Consider the following 16,372-nt stretch of genomic DNA (forward strand, 5'->3'; position numbering starts at 1 on the left):
TCATGTTAAATTTAGTAAAATGCACTTCATTGCATTGTACAATGTTTTACTTTGCTGTTTAATGACATGCACATTATAGAACTTTGTTGCCATTTATCTGAATATCTTGCATGGTGGCAATTCTTTAATTCATGTTCTGTAAAAGTTCTGAATTAGGTAAAAAATGATTTATTGATAATTTTATTTGTACTTATTTATTATTTTGGGAAAACAGCTAGTTGTTAATCTAATAGTAAGATGCCTGGCACAAAGGTTGTTCAGTACAACTTCTCACAAATGTCCCACATTGGCTGAACAATGCGACCAGAAAACTTTGGCACAAAACTTAAATGTTAATTGCTTGTATACACATAAAACTGCACACAGCAGTCTCTTGCCATGACCTTTAACCTTGCCATTATTACACATCTGGACATTACTGTAAGAAAAATATGACAGTAGCGGAAGAGTTTGCTTTATAACAACATTTTGTACATTCACTCCTGGGCAAGATGACTTTAATCTTTCCGATTTAAAGTTGGACGTACAAATTGGGACTGACAGTAAGCAAGATACAGTTAAGTAACACACCTTGGTACTATCTATGCTGATTAGATGAATTCATTGACAGGGTCCATTATTCCAGATCAATTTGGAAATTTCTTTATAATTACAGTCTACTGGTAAATTATGGTGTAAGTTACCTTTTTATTTTCTTAATCTGACTATTCATATTTATAATTAAAAAAATACTACAAAAATCCAAGTTTCATAAATTTTGTGTGTGATTTAATTAGTATTTAATTAAAAAACCTATATGCCTCATTTAGAAAGGTAAAAAGGACTTCTTCAATTAAAGAACAACAAAAGGAAGTACATTTATATCTATGTTGTATGACGCACTTGCATCTTTAGTATTGGTTCAAATTTACAAAAAAGGCTACATTTAAAGAATTATAGACAAATAGAGTTGGACTTCGAAAGTAGATTTAAGATTTAATTCAAAAATCAGTTTTGTTTTCAAATATTTTCTTAATATTAAAGATTACAATTAACAAACACCTTTATACTTCTGCACTGTGAACACTGAAATGCTTGTATCCATGATAATAATGTTTCGAAAAGAAGCTACCATACATGTATTTTTTGATCATAATCACCAACACACATTTATGCATATGTGGTTATCATCTTTGATATTGTTTTTTGGGTTTAACACCATTTCTCGGCGCAAGATAGGCTATATATGGCAGCCAGTATAACAGGTGAAGGAAGAACCTGGGAAAACCTCAATAAGAACCACCAACCCACGGAAAGCAGCTAGCAACTTTCTCACATACCCACACTGGCTGAGCCTGAGACTCGCACTCTGCAACCCAATTATCATCTTTATGCATGCATTCTGATATGCATAAACAAGAAACAATGTACTCTTCTTCACTAAACCTAATAGCACAAAAATAGTACCAAGGTCTGATCAATAAAGACATCCTCCCTTCCCTGCTCCTTCCCCAAAAATAGCAATTACTCATGAAATATTTGATACACTGAGTGTTCCAGCACACAGACAAACATACAGAAAGTATGAAATTTTCTGGGGATGGGTTAAAACTGTTGGATACATGTGCAGTAAATTATAAAAACAAAAAAATCAACCGAACTGTCAGTTAATAGAACAAGGGTTCTGTCTTGTATTGTGAATGGTGTTACGGTGATGCAGCTTTGTACTTGTATCTAACTGGAAACTTTAGTTGATACAGAAATGTTAAACCAATGCTCAGTTAAATACTGTAACTAATGTCAAAGAGATATAACTTTCAAAAACTTAAACACCAAACCTAAACACTGATGATGATGCCACCTCTGCCAGAAAATTGATACTTCTAACTATTCACAAGGGAGATGCCAATTTTGTCTTCTGTGAACTCCTGTGACCTTCCAAAAAATACCTTTTCCAATTGTCTGCATCCAAATTATGTCTAAATAGTCTACCAGGTTTATTTCTAATGGCATGTAGCAACTGAAAGTACAAGACTCCTACTTGCCAACATGCCAGTCGATGATAAGTTAACTCCCTGGTTGATGCTAGAACTCACCTACAACTGGTTTGACCATGAGTTTAATCATGTACTTTCCTAAATGGTACTACAGCAGCTAGAGCTACCACTGGACAAAATAGTCTCTATTAATTCTGAATTGGAACAACAGTAGAATCTTGGACTCAAATGTATTTATGATCTGACAGAAAAGGTGAAACTGTATAAAACAACATATTTCCCAAGCTGATTTGCAAGGTTCCTTGGGTGTTTAAGCTTTTGGATAACCATGACTGAAGTGTATTTTGCCTCACATGAGAGCCATATGCAAACACCTAAAACCAAGATCTACAACTGCTTACTGTCTTAAGTAATCTGGGTCTAAAACAATCACAAGACTTTATTATGCAAATTGTCAGCCATTAGTAAGCCCATCATTCCACCCCAGTAATGATTTTGCTGGCACTGCTTCATCTGGGTGCACTACAGGCTTTTTAAAATTTATGTTGCCTTAGAGTAAAGAATATTGAAATCGTATAGGAGTATTTATGCCAGATAGTTCAGTAATGAATTATTAAATTAGACAAATTTCACTTCCTTACTTTAAACAAGTAAAATAAAAAAACTATTATAAGTTTCAACCTGAAAATCTCCTCCCCCCCATGAAATCTTGGTTTTGAAGACGATGGGGTTACAAATGAGTGAACCATAAATGACCCATGGTATAAACGTAGCCATAAATCTGGTTTGTTTACATCCTGGATATGCTTTCAAGTGATTTTCGACAGTATTCTTCCAATCAAAAATTCATTACTGTATTTGAAATGATTGTGACATAATACAATACTAAAATAGGTGATGCAGCAACAATGTGAATGAGTGAGTTATTGTGTTTAATATATATTGTCACTCCATACCATTCAATGTGCCAAGTCACAAAAGATATTGTATAATAGCCTTAGTTATGTAAAACCAAAATCACAGTTCATAATTGATACTCTCTCACCTCCCTCCCACCCTTTGTTGTTACATCGCCATGGAAATCACAATGATCTTTGACTGGATAATCTGCACATCTCCATGGTATATGAACATTACTCTGACTGTACAATCTATACAAATGTCCTTAATTAATAAATTAAATCTCTATGTATACAAAACAAAAAATTTCTGTACATTTTTACAAATGCTTCAGCAAACATTTTTTTTTGCAAAACAAACAACATCGGCAATCAAAAATAAATAATAATGACAAATTACAAATATACAGCGAACTAGCACACATGGCCATAACAGCTGGGCTAAACATGTATGGTATATTTACCACTGAACATTAACAAGGCTGTGGTGAAGCTGATACTAATATTAGTGACCAGCATCATCTCTAGGAGTATATAACATTACACAGAACAGCAGTGCAGAATGATAACGCAGATGGGCAATAGGGTTAAATGAATAGATACATAGTTTTCAGTCAACATTTCAAACTTTTATTACTGGTATGAATTTCACCATGTTTTATTCTATATTTCATTTAATCTTGATCAAGAAGTGACAAATATTTTTTGCAACTACCATCTAAATTTCTGAAATTTAGCAAAGATAATAAAATTCACTTTGATGCATACATATACATGATGAAAACAATGAACAAATAACAAATCTCAGAAGGTGTAAGAAGAAAACAAAACTCATTTGATATCTACATTTCAAGGTGCTATCTGCAACCCTGCATGGTCTATCAATAATTAAAATCCTGTCTGATTAAAAAAATTCAAAAAGTACATGATCATATATTCATTTACAGAGATTTCGTTCATTCAGATGAATGTTTTTTTTTTTCAATCTCTGAACTTCATCACCATGATTGAATATTTGTTGGTGTTATACAATTAAACAGTTAAGTCACGATTTTTAGTATGTGAAGACTTGTTTAAATTCAAGGAATACACGGAGGTCAATTTGGATCCAGCAATAGGACAGAAGGTTAAATGTACTTAAAACTTGATCATTTCAGTATACCGTTGTTCTGATGAACAAAATGAAATGAGACGAAGAAAAAAATTAAGAGTTTACAAGTTTACATTAATAAAACTTAATAACACAAAAACAGCTAGATGAAGATCTCCTACTGCATTTTTATCTCCTGTTGCATTATGCCTGGCTTGATCATTTAAAAGTGCAAAACAATGTTAACTGTGTAGTGATCATAAAATTAAAATACTCAGCTACATCAATAAATACCAGTATTTACAAAATTTAGTACAAAGGTTTATTAAATACATGCAATGTGGTGTTGGGACTATGTACATGAGGGAAGAAAATGACCATAATTATGACTACATCTTGCATCTTTGATTTCACAACGTGAAAGCCCTTTCTTAACGAGTGAACAATAACACACAGATCCAAGTTTAACACAATTTCATATAAAATAAAACGGTTTTGAAAAGTTTTCTAACAAAACTCAGAAAACAATGAGCTTCTACTGTCACAGAAAGTAAATATTCATTCACATTTGTGGAAAGTTTTAAAAAATTTAAAAAATTCATAAACAACCAATGCAGATTTATATTTTAATTTAGAATCTATATTTAGTTTTCTATTACAATTAAAAGAATGTACTCTGATCTTTCAAGTCAAAGCTTTTTTTTTTTTTTACAATATTGAATCCCAAACAAATAATAGCTAGTGTCTAACTTGCTACAAGTCAGAAACTCATTTATCAGGTTTAACTAGAAATCTTTCCAAATGTACATGACAAAAACAATCTGTACACCAGTATCATGTTTAGCATGTTCAAGGCACACCCAGCTACACAAAAATGAAGACCCAAATTTGCTGTCTTACACAGCCTCAGGCAAGTTTCTTGCATTTTCATTGGTCAAAGCATGTCATGTCAACCCAACCGCAGGTTTTCATTGGTCTAAGAGAGTCATGTCAACCCAACCTCAGGTTTTCATTGGTCTAAGCGAGTCATGTCAACCCAACCTCAGGTTTCCATTGATCTAAGAAAGTCATGTCAACTCAACCTTAGGTTTTCATTGCCCTAAGCAATTCATGTCAACCTAACCTCAGGTTTTCATTGGTCTAAGCTAGTCATGTCAATCTAACCTCAGGTTTTCACTGGTCTAAGTCAGCCATGTGAAACTTTGAATAAGGAATCACACTGGATCAGTTGGAAAAATACCAGCCTAAGTGATGTCATGTTCTTGACCATGCTTCCACCTAAATAAGATTGGACATGATATGCAAGGAGATCACTACAGTTACCAGTGAGGTAAGTCTGTGACATGGTTTTGTCAGTAACCCAGTATGGAATGAAACCAAGTCATTAAATAACTACCTGGGCTCATTCAAGCAACTCACCCAGTTACATTTCCCAGTGACTCTTGTATCTTTTCTTACCCGACCACTCGCAAACAATGCCACAAATATCATTTGCTGATACATCTGGGTCGTGAGAGCTTGATCAAAATAGTAAGGAGAAAAAACAGTATCGACCCTGATTTGTTTGTGCATTATATAATGAATAATGTCATAAGACTTCACTCAACATTTCAAGTAATAAATATTACTCCAGACTGGAAAATCTTACTCAGAATGAAGCATTCTGATTGGTCAGAATAATATCAGGTAAGTTCTGGAGCCAAGTAATGTTTAATAACATCAGAGTCAGATCAGGTCTGGCGAGGGTAAAAACTTGAATCCAGGCCTGAGTTTAAGTTTTCACTTTCAGCCAATCAAAAGTGGCATTACAAGAGTAAAGCATTTTGTGACTGACTGACACAAAATCTAAGTGCAGACTCGTGTTCGGAATCTGTACAATGTCCAGTCAAGGTCCTACTGTCTTTTTTACTTGTGTGCACATAGTACATGCATAGTACATGAGGAAACATGGTGTCTAGATATAATTACCTATACATTATACAATAAAGCTATCCATCTTTTGGCACATAGTCGGATTTTCTATCACTACATCCATTAATAAAAACAAGGTCATGAATTAACATATATGTACAAAATTTGGATGTACATGAATGGTTCCTCATTCATTCCTTGTAAGTCTGTATGAAATTTGACAACAATAAATACTGCATGGAAAGGGCAAGCATCTAGAAAGTAAAGTTAACTGGTTGTAATAATTGTGAAAACAAAACTTTACCATCAAAAGCATCTATTTTCTAAGAACATGTTCATTAGAAAGACATAATAGGTTCCTTGACAAAAAAATATCAAACTCCTTGAAAACATGTTCAAAAGTTTGGAATATAAAAATTATGACTAATAAATAATCTAATAATTTTATAATATTCAATCTTCGTTTCATAGCCTGTTTCTGTGGCACTGTACAAACTGTTATATATGATTTGAACTCAAATGCATCCCAACGTCTATCACTGTAACATATCAACCACACACATGGTATAGAAAAGTAAACATGACAACTGTAGGCACATAAATCTTACTGACTACCTATTAAGAAATTCCATAACCTCTACCATCCATCTTAAATAAAAGGAAAAAACAGCTATATCTCCATTAAAGATTTTGCAATTTTATAAAGTATGCAATTAATAGCACATTATTTACCTGCCACATATTTAATAGTCCTCTCTGTAAACAAATTAAATTTATTCAAATACCACTTTTCTTCTTTCATGTCAGTAACCTTTCATGTCAGTAACCTCTGACCCCAAAATCAATGGGCTTCTTCTCTGCCCCAAGTTTAAGCCATGCACAAAGCATGGTACAGATCTGCAGTGATGCAAAACTAATGTTACTGTCCAGAAACCATTTTTAGTTTTCAGTGACCTTGACTTTTGATCCCAAAATCTATAGGGTTCTTCCTTAGTCCAAGTGCAAGCCATATATAAAATTAGTAATTGCAGATGATAAATAAATCAGTTTATTGTAAAGAAACCATTTTTCTTCTTCCAGTCAGTGACCTTGATATTTGACCCTGAATCAATAGGATTCTTCCTCACCCCAAGTACAAGCCATCCACAAAATTTGGCAACAGTAGCTGGTAGACGAACTAGAGCTGTTGTGTGGAAACAAAACTGGTAACAGATTGATGAACAGCCATGATCCAGATTATGTGTAAATTCAAGAACCAAGAAATGAGTGGCATGCATACATTTTGGCATATTTTTCTTGCACTTTTGTGTGTGTGTGTGTGTGTGTGTGTGTGTGTGTGTGTGTGATTAGGATTTTTAATGTAGCTTTAACAATTTTTCAGTCATATTGCTACGATGTCTGCAGTGTGGCAGTTTGAAGTGATGTCCAGCACTGGGGCATCATGCCACAGACATGTAGTATGATGTCCCACCCAGTCACATAATCCTGACACCAGACCGACCAATCCTAACACTAACCTCTTAATGCTGAACGCCAAGTGAGGCAGCTGTTAGTACCATTTTTGTAAGTCTTTGGTATGACTCGGCCGGAGTTTGAACCCACAATCTCCCACTTCTGAGGCGGATGCTCTAACCACTAGGCCACCGGAGCGGTATTGCACTGTTGTTTTAATATTCTGTTAAAATTGTTTTTCTTCACAAACCAGATTCAATTCAAGAAAACAAGGAAAATTCGGAGGTATGGTATATTGATCCATTATAAGAAACTAACAAGCCCTATTTATCACCCGTTTTACAACCGTAGTTTATTCAAAATACATCCCATGCATATAATGCTTGTTTGCAATGTGTACTAGAATGTCCCCAGAGATCAGCCATTTCCATCTTTTTAAAAATTTAAATAAACGTTTTTCTTCTTCTCAAAAGCTGTATAAAAGGTAAAGATACGGTCCATATATTACCCGGTATGTTATAATTAAACGATTTTATGTACAAGACAGAATGCTGATTCCAAAAAAATTCTGATTTTAATGTTGGCCAGTGAAAGAAAAGCATTGGTGAGGCATCATTGGCTCAAAAATGCATTACCAACAGGTCTCAAGGACATTGACCTTTACTTAAAATATGATATTGTCAACAGAATTTATAGTGCAGGAACCTATTTTTTTTCTTATTACACTTACATGACCTGGACCTTTACACCCAAAAGTCATTTGGTTTCTTTCTTACCCTATGTAAATACATCCACAAGTTTTGTCAAAAAACATACTGTGCAACAAAAGCTATTATGCAAACTGCATTTTTAAATTTGCTCAATGTTTGTGGTCAAGAACTAAAGTTCTACTGAAAAAATATCTTCTTTACGTTCAGTCCCAGTGACTTTAACTAATGGCCATATCATCCCAAAATCAATAGGGTTCTTTCTTACTCAAATTTTAGGCTATCTCAAATGACTGGTAATTGCAGATGGTCAAATACTGAATTTGTTGTGCAGAAACCATATTTTCATTTTGTTTCCAGTCCAGTGACCTTGAAACTAATAAGCTTCTATCTTACTCCAAGTGCAAGCCATTTACAAAATTTAGTCTAGGTATGTGACACAGAGCTAAAGTAATTCTGCAGGTAGCCATTTTATTTTCATACACTGACCCTGGTCTTCTAACCATGAAATCAAAATAATACTTCATTATCCAAGTACAAGTCATCAACAATGTTTGGTCCAGGTCTGTGATATAGAACTAAGATTACGCAGACACTACTTTTCTTCTTCTCAGTTAAATGACCCTGGCCTCTGACCCCCAATGTCAACAGGCTTCTTCCTTACTTCAGATTGAAGCCAGAAAAAATGTTTCGATCCAGGTCTGCAATGTAGAATAAACATTTTTGTACAGAAACCATTCGCATTCTATACTTGATCTTGATTTCTGATGTTTGAACCCCAAAATCAAGACTTTTTCCTTACCACAATGCAAAGTTATTTACAAAGTATGGAAATGGCAGATAATGGAGAACTTTAGTTATTGCATGAAAATGAAATTGGGAACATGAATGGACGGACAATACAGCACGATAGGTTCATAAGACCTTTGCTTCAAATATGTATTTTTGGTTTGCCAGTAATTACAATCCCTTGTCATGACTTTTTCTGGGTCTCAATAGTTTAAGTAATGACACGGACTCTTCTAAAATGAGGTAATGCGAATTTCCATGCTAAGCAAAATGAAGTAAACTGCAATGCCATTTAATCCAAACATTTTTCATATTTCTCTTCAGATTTTCCTTTGGTTCTTAAGCTACCTACCATCTTTACCTGAAGTTGTTACATATTCTAAAGTTTTGCTCTAAAATGCATTTGGAGGTAGGGGTGGGAAGCAGTCATTAATTTTATTTTTCATCCTAATTTTTCAGCACACTAAATAAAACTGTATACAGTTTGCATGAAGAAACACAAAGGTAATTTTATTCACAACAGCACCCAGTATTTGAAAAACGAAAAGCATGATGACACACGCAGCCTTGCAAAGGTTATTAAGAATTGCCATTTTAGGATTATCATTCATAGAGGATGTCTGAAAATTACAACATGAAGTTTGTATCACATACAGATCTAATTTCAAGTTAACATATATCAGCTGTGGTAAGAAGATTTGTTTTGAAATTAATATTCAGCTTGAAGATATAGCATAACATTCACTAAAATGAATGGCCGGGCTGATACGGATGGCAATCATGCATGTATTTGTATTCTTAATAATCATTTTATTAAATGTGGAAAATCATTCAAATCTGCTCTATGCAAGCCATGTCACCACTCTTCAGCTTAAGATGGTCAGTCCCTCATAAGTTGCATTGCAGATGCACTATCTTACAACTTAAGATGGTCAGTCCTTCATAAGTTGCATTGTAGATGCACAATCTTACAGCTTAAGATGGTCAGTCCCTCATAAGTTGCATTGTAGATGCACTATCTTACAGCTTAAGATGGTCAGTCCCTCATAAGTTGCATTGTAGATGCACTACCTTACAGCTTAAGATGGTCAATCCCTCACAAGTTGCATTGTAGATGCACTATCTTACAGCTTAAGATGGTCAGTCCCTCATAAGTTGCATTGTAGATGCACTATCTTAATTATATAATGCCTTACAAAAGCATAAACAAAATACAATATATACTCGCAAGTCCATTTCAATTGTAAACTATAAAGACTCATATTTGCCAGGCGCATTATGCATTGGCAGATCTGAGTCTATGCAGTTTGTTAACAGTAATCAGTATATCAAACAACAAAGACCCTGGTCTGCTGGTGTATTATTCAATTACAGAACAAAGTGCATTTTGTAGTCGGACTTGATATATGAATATAGACATTACATCATTAAATCATTCCAAAACATAATCTCATTTAATTAGTTTAATAAATTCATGCAACATTTAGAATTTACAATTCTACATTCAACTGAGACAGAAATTGGGAGCTGGATATTTTTTGCTTTAATAATTGCACTTCATTCAAGCAATTATGCTGAAGCATTTAATCTGATACAGTGAGAGACGATCATGCATGGCAGTTCTAACCACTCAACTCTTGACTTCACTGGAATTCACAAACTTCTAGTAGGCATTTTCTTGTTTGGAAACATCTGCATTTATATCCAAGATGTTACGATCATTTCATATACTGACTATACAATTTCTGTTGCAGTTACACTGCAAACATGCCTTACCTACCATGAAACAGAATCAGAATACAACATGCTCTAAAATGCTGGAAGATGTAATTCTCTAGAACATTTTCTCAGAAATGTTGAAGACTACTCAGACCCAGTTTTGCTTGATAAAATGGCAGCTTGTTTAATTTTTTTTTTACATGAACTGAATTTTCACTTATACATCTCTTCTATTCTAACTCGTATCTAACATGCACTTAAATATATTAAAAACAATTCATGACTTGATATCTAGTAGGTCCAAAGATTATTACAAACTTAATTTCAAACTGTTTCTCTATCATCTTTCAAAATTTCTTCATCAAATACAACCTACATAAGAAATCTGTATGGCCTCTACTGAACATAAAGTGTACATTATATTTTCTCCTTCCTTTTACAATGATAGTACCTGACAAGCTCAGCCTTTCTTCCAAAATGACATTTCAAAATTTCAGGTGATCCTAAAAGACAAATTTGTAATAAGTAAAGGCTCAGTCTCCAACAATGCAAGTTTTAGGCCTAAGTGACAAAATAACTCAAATCTCTGATCAGATTAGAAAGTACCATCACAAAGTTCACCACCTAAAGAGCAAAGATAAGCTTTCTGGTCAAAAGTAGACACATATCCTCAATATCTAAGTAAAACTAAATTTAAAAGAAATACATTGTATCTAATCACGTTGAAAATAAATATTGTCTCTTAAAATTTCATTTTTGATCCATGTTACTAGATATAAAGCTGACACTACAGACAATATTCTGCAGTGTCCATGAACTGAAGGAACATAAAAGTTTTTTGGGGGATTTTTTTTCTTCAAGTTTTTGTCACTGAACATTTGCAGTGGAGTTATATGAGAAAAACACAGATCTACTCACTACACTGCGTAACTATTTTGTTTACACACACACAGAAATAGGAAAAACTTCCTCAGACTGGTCATCAACGACTAGTAGGTATCACTAACACGACTAGTAGCTTAGAACATTTAACATTACACACATAAACTACAAATCAAAGATGAGTGATTGTTTCCTTTTCTGCCAAAAATATGCCATTAGATAACTGAAAATGGAAGTCAACAACACAAAACTTGCTTGTGTAATTCTGAATGTTGTTTGTGTACGACGTACAATTCTGAATGACTCATGACTGACAAAAAATGAATGATATCTTCACTGTTAAACATGTGTGAAAATCAGGCCATGCATAACATGAAATTTCAGGTTACAAATGCATGATGCATATCTATAAAGGTACTGTTGATAACATTAGCTACCATATATTCTAGCTTATAAGTCAAGTCAAACTGAAAACAACAAAAATCCCCATCTGCCTTAGCTTTATGTGCCTGCAGATCAGGGTGTATGCTGTTTGTTCTGATTACTCCTAATAAACTGCACAGACCTAGATCTGCTGATGCATTATGCTCTAGCAGATCTGGGTCTGTGCAGTGTGCAGCTGGACTCAACTTATAGGTATATACAGTAATTATCAAGTCTGTAAGTCAAGATAAAAGATAAGACTGAATCTGAATCTACACAACAAGTTGCAAAGTATAAGTTAAAAATGGATGAAAAAATATACTACCATAGACAGGTTTAAACATTAAACTTAAATCCTCAACAATAAATTTCAAGGTTATGGAAGGACTGTAGCTTATTACATATCTCTAGTACCATGTCTTATTTGCATAATTGGATACCATTACTGAAATGTCAATTTTATCACATCGTTTAATCTGCATAGCTTGAGCATTACTGTATTTTCCTCTACCATGGCTATTAACAATGAATTTATAAAACTATTTTAAAGCTTTCATTGGATGGATTTATTATTTATGTACAAGATTCGGGACATGAAATATTTCACATCTAATGTCAAATGTTGGTACTAAAATTTCTTTGAATGATACAGTTTCAGATTATTCTTTATTCAAACCAAACCAGAATAAGTCAAAGCACTTTCAATTGCTATGTATTTTTTTTAATTTTCTTACAATAATGGGGACTTTTTTGAAAGATATTGTAAAATTTTCAACTTAATGCACAGCACATAAAAAGAAGACAGTCGACTACTCTGACAGATCTTCATTCCCCAAATACCAAAATATATTAGTCATAGGGAATATAATGGGGAAAAATATTTCTCGATTTTGCATTGAATGCACCAGTCAGATGATGGACACAATATCCATACAAACTGCAAACTAATTCAGATCTTAATTTCCACAGGTATATAAGCATTATAACAAATGTCAACATTCAGTATTTTGCAACAACTGTTAATTTATTATTATTTAAGTGGTACTGACTGTCATGGATTTCACTGTTGCTAAAAAACAAAGAACTGACAGACCCAATGAACTGTGTGATCCTTCTGTGGAATCAACAGGGATTCTTAAACAATCCACAAAATTAAGTGCCAAAAGAAAATGTCTTCTTTTGGAAAACTTTGAAAATTGATGCCCACAAAATATGAAATGTCATTATTACTTTCTTGATACCATGGGTTTTGATAAAAAGGACCAAATAACAAAAGTCAAATAAATGCACAGGCCAAATAACAAGTGAAAAGAAATTTAATTCCAGAAATCATAACTTCACATTATTTTACATACAAAGATAATTCCTATTCTTTTTTATGTCCAAAAAATTCATCATTAATAATTATACTGTTTTTATTTTATATGCCCAATTGTCAAAAAATACAAAATTTTAACAAGATTTTCTTTTTAATTTAAAAACTGATTGTGTAATTGCATAGAGAAAATCCAACATCCAAACCTGAATGTATTAAAGTAGCAAAAAAAACAAAACAATTGTGCTGCAAGAACTTAATGTCATCGAACTTCTTGGATATGGAAAGTCTGTGATGCAAGTGTTTTGTGAAGAAAAATTTCTCAACTGATGAGTCTTGAATACAGTCACACACAAAAAATCTGGGAATAACTTAATGCTGTGCATTTTCGTTATAGATGACAGATTGTGTCTGTACAAATAAGTTCAGTGCTCATCACAATGAAAGTGTTGATAATTCTAGTCTTTACGCAGGCCAACAAATGTGGTTATACAGTAATGGATTTGTAAAATAAACACTGTGGTTGCGGCAAGTTAACTGCCTACAGTGCATTCATTAATTTGTGAAAAACTCTGAGTACATCAACATATTTAAAAATTTAACTGACCTTAGGCTTCATGAAATAATCAATCCATGAGTAAAACAAACAACAAAAAGTATAATGCTATCACAGCCAGGCAGCAGCACTAAGTTGTGCAACAATCTCTTTTATTTGCCACACCAACCCACTACACCAGGAATAAGACTTGGGTATACTGATTTGAATAAAACAGTTCCAACTGGAACTTTCCATTTGGACATAAAAAGTGCATGGTACTCCATGCTATTTCTCCAAGTCCACATTCTCTAAAATGACAAAATATACAAGTTTTTGTGAGTACACACTTACCAATATTTCCTATAGAAAACACTGTATCTTGATGATATTGGAAGCCACAGATACTGAAATGTTGTAGATCAACTACAACTAACTATTTGCAAATGTTTGGTAGACAAAAAAAAAAAACATCACTGAGCTCATCTTGTTAAATAAAATAAATGAGCTTTTTCCTTAGCTTCCACCCACCCCTTCATCTCCCCAACATTTGCTCTGTCCTTCACTGTCAAGTCTGTTGTTGTGACTGTTGGTTTTGAGGCTTGTTAGGTGTACCTCCACCATGTGCCCCTGGGGTGGGGGGTCCAGATGGGTGGTTTTGGGGGACAGACTGTGGGTTACCAGCCTGACCCCCATTACTACCCGAGCTATTCCCAGATGTCTCCATTCCTTCATTGTTCTGAATAACTGGCAAGAAGCGCTCTGAAACAAGAGAGATGAAATGGACTAAATAATGTGAGGTAAGATACTCAACCTCAATGCTTTGTTCTTGTCCTTCACCAAAATACAATTCTAAATTAAGGTTGGCTATATGAGCAGTCTTCATCAGTACTGATAATTTCATGACAAGTTCTCTAAAGTATAAACTCGAGATGGCTACAATGGTGGGATGGGCTGGTCTTCAAGATCGGAGAAAACTATTGACTTAAGATGAGCAGCCATCATATATACTCCAAGTTGGGTCAAACTGCAAACTGTATGGATCCAGATTTGCCATCACATCATGCATCAGCAAATCTGGGTCTATTCAGTTTGTAAAGAGTGATCAGTAGAACAAAGAAGAATAACCATGATCTGCCAGTAAATTATGCGATGGCATATTAGGGTCTATGTTGTCTGCAGTTAGATCAACTTAAAAAGGGAGCATATATGATAATGAATCCTGAGTTTAATGCAGGACTGAACATGTAATAGGAAGTGCAAATTAAATATGCACTACCATGACTCCATCATTCTCAAGCTCTATTTACAGCCTGATCAAATTCCTAATACTGGCTTATTGTGCCCTGCTTATTTCCCTGCATGTCGCTCAAGAAGGATTGGGACAATATAAAAGCAAATCCTCAGATGGAAAGCCTTTCTTAGCTGGATATACATCTGTGCATGTTAAGGTTTATTTACTAAGGTGCATGTATGTGGGTATACCTCCATTCTTACCTTCATTCATCAAAGGTTCATCTTGACCAACATGCATTACATTTGCCAGCATATTATAATCCATCCCATCATCTAGAGGTATTCCAAATGGTGTGGTCCATCGAGGTATTGGGGTTGATCTGGGTGTGGTTCTGGGTGTGGCAACAGGTGAGGCAATAAGGCTAAGTGTGGTGGGACTGATCACTCCACTTATAGCATTAACTGGACTTATACTTGAATAAGAAAATACCTGAAGGAATAATGAAGGAAAGGTTTTTCAAGTATGGAAGAAAAAAAAATCACATTTTTAAATTCTGGTCACTTTTGAATTTGGGAAAATTCAATTCTGTACTGAAACTGTACTAATAAAATCTACAGTCACATATTCCCATCGTCATTATTCTAGCTTCATGATATGGTTGCCAAATATGAACTTTAGAAGAAAGGGCAGAGCAAGGATTTTCTGATATTTCAAGAGTGAGAAAAGTATCATGGACACAGTGGGCTGATGTCAATAGCTGGAAGAGTTACTATGATATTAATAATTAAAATCTACTGCTTGGATGGTCATTTATACAGAAAAAGGCCTGGGCCTGCATGGTCATTTATACAGAAAAAGGCCTGTGTCTGCATGGTCATTCATATAGAAAAAGGCCTGGACCTGCATGGTCATTTATATAACAAAAAGACCTGGGTCTGCATGGTCATTTATACAGAAAATACCTGGGTATGCATGGTAATTTATACAGAAAAAGGCCTGGGTATGCATGGTCATTTATACAGAAAAAAGCCTGGACCTGCATGGTTATTTATATAGAAAAAGACCTGGACCTGCACAGTAATTTATACAGAAATTAGGTTTGGGCCTGTATGCCAAGCCCATGATTGAAGCCTTCCTGTAAAATGCAGAACAAAGAGCACATGGTAAAACGGCTTAGTGACCATGGTGCAGAATGATAATACTTCGCTTGATAAAGATTCATCCTAAACATGAACAAATTCCATTACGAAGTTTAGGAAATATAGGGAAATTAAAAAACTACAATGAAAACCATAATGCAAATTTTCTATAACAGTGACCTAAACCTCAAGGTAAAAGGTGCGAGTTAGCATGTCATAGAGTGAATTATCTTAACTTCACAAATATTTCATCCCAAGTATGAAGAAGATCCATCAAAAGGTTTAGAAAATACAAACA

The 16,372-nt window shown here is 34.2% G+C and overlaps 1 protein-coding gene across 3 annotated transcripts in view; it reads right to left on the reverse strand.

Moving 5' to 3' along the window:
* Positions 1-10,326: 10,326 nt before the first annotated feature.
* The window catches only part of LOC149806748 (nuclear factor 1 A-type-like), a 148,033-nt gene continuing 141,987 nt past the window's right edge, over positions 10,327-16,372 (reverse strand). For all 3 annotated transcript variants that reach the window (XM_089957156.1, XM_089957162.1, XM_089957147.1), the window contains 2 exons: positions 15,196-15,424; positions 10,327-14,460 (listed from right to left, as the gene is read on the reverse strand). In XM_089957156.1, coding sequence (XP_089813282.1) covers positions 14,267-14,460; positions 15,196-15,424 — 423 coding nt within the window. In that variant the 3' untranslated portion in view covers positions 10,327-14,266. The remainder of the gene's footprint in view (positions 14,461-15,195; positions 15,425-16,372) is intronic.

The sequence above is a fragment of the Sinohyriopsis cumingii genome, chromosome 1 (assembly GCF_028554795.1).
Source record: "Sinohyriopsis cumingii isolate HCF-2022 chromosome 1, ASM2855479v2, whole genome shotgun sequence".
Lineage (NCBI taxonomy): Eukaryota > Metazoa > Mollusca > Bivalvia > Unionida > Unionidae > Sinohyriopsis > Sinohyriopsis cumingii.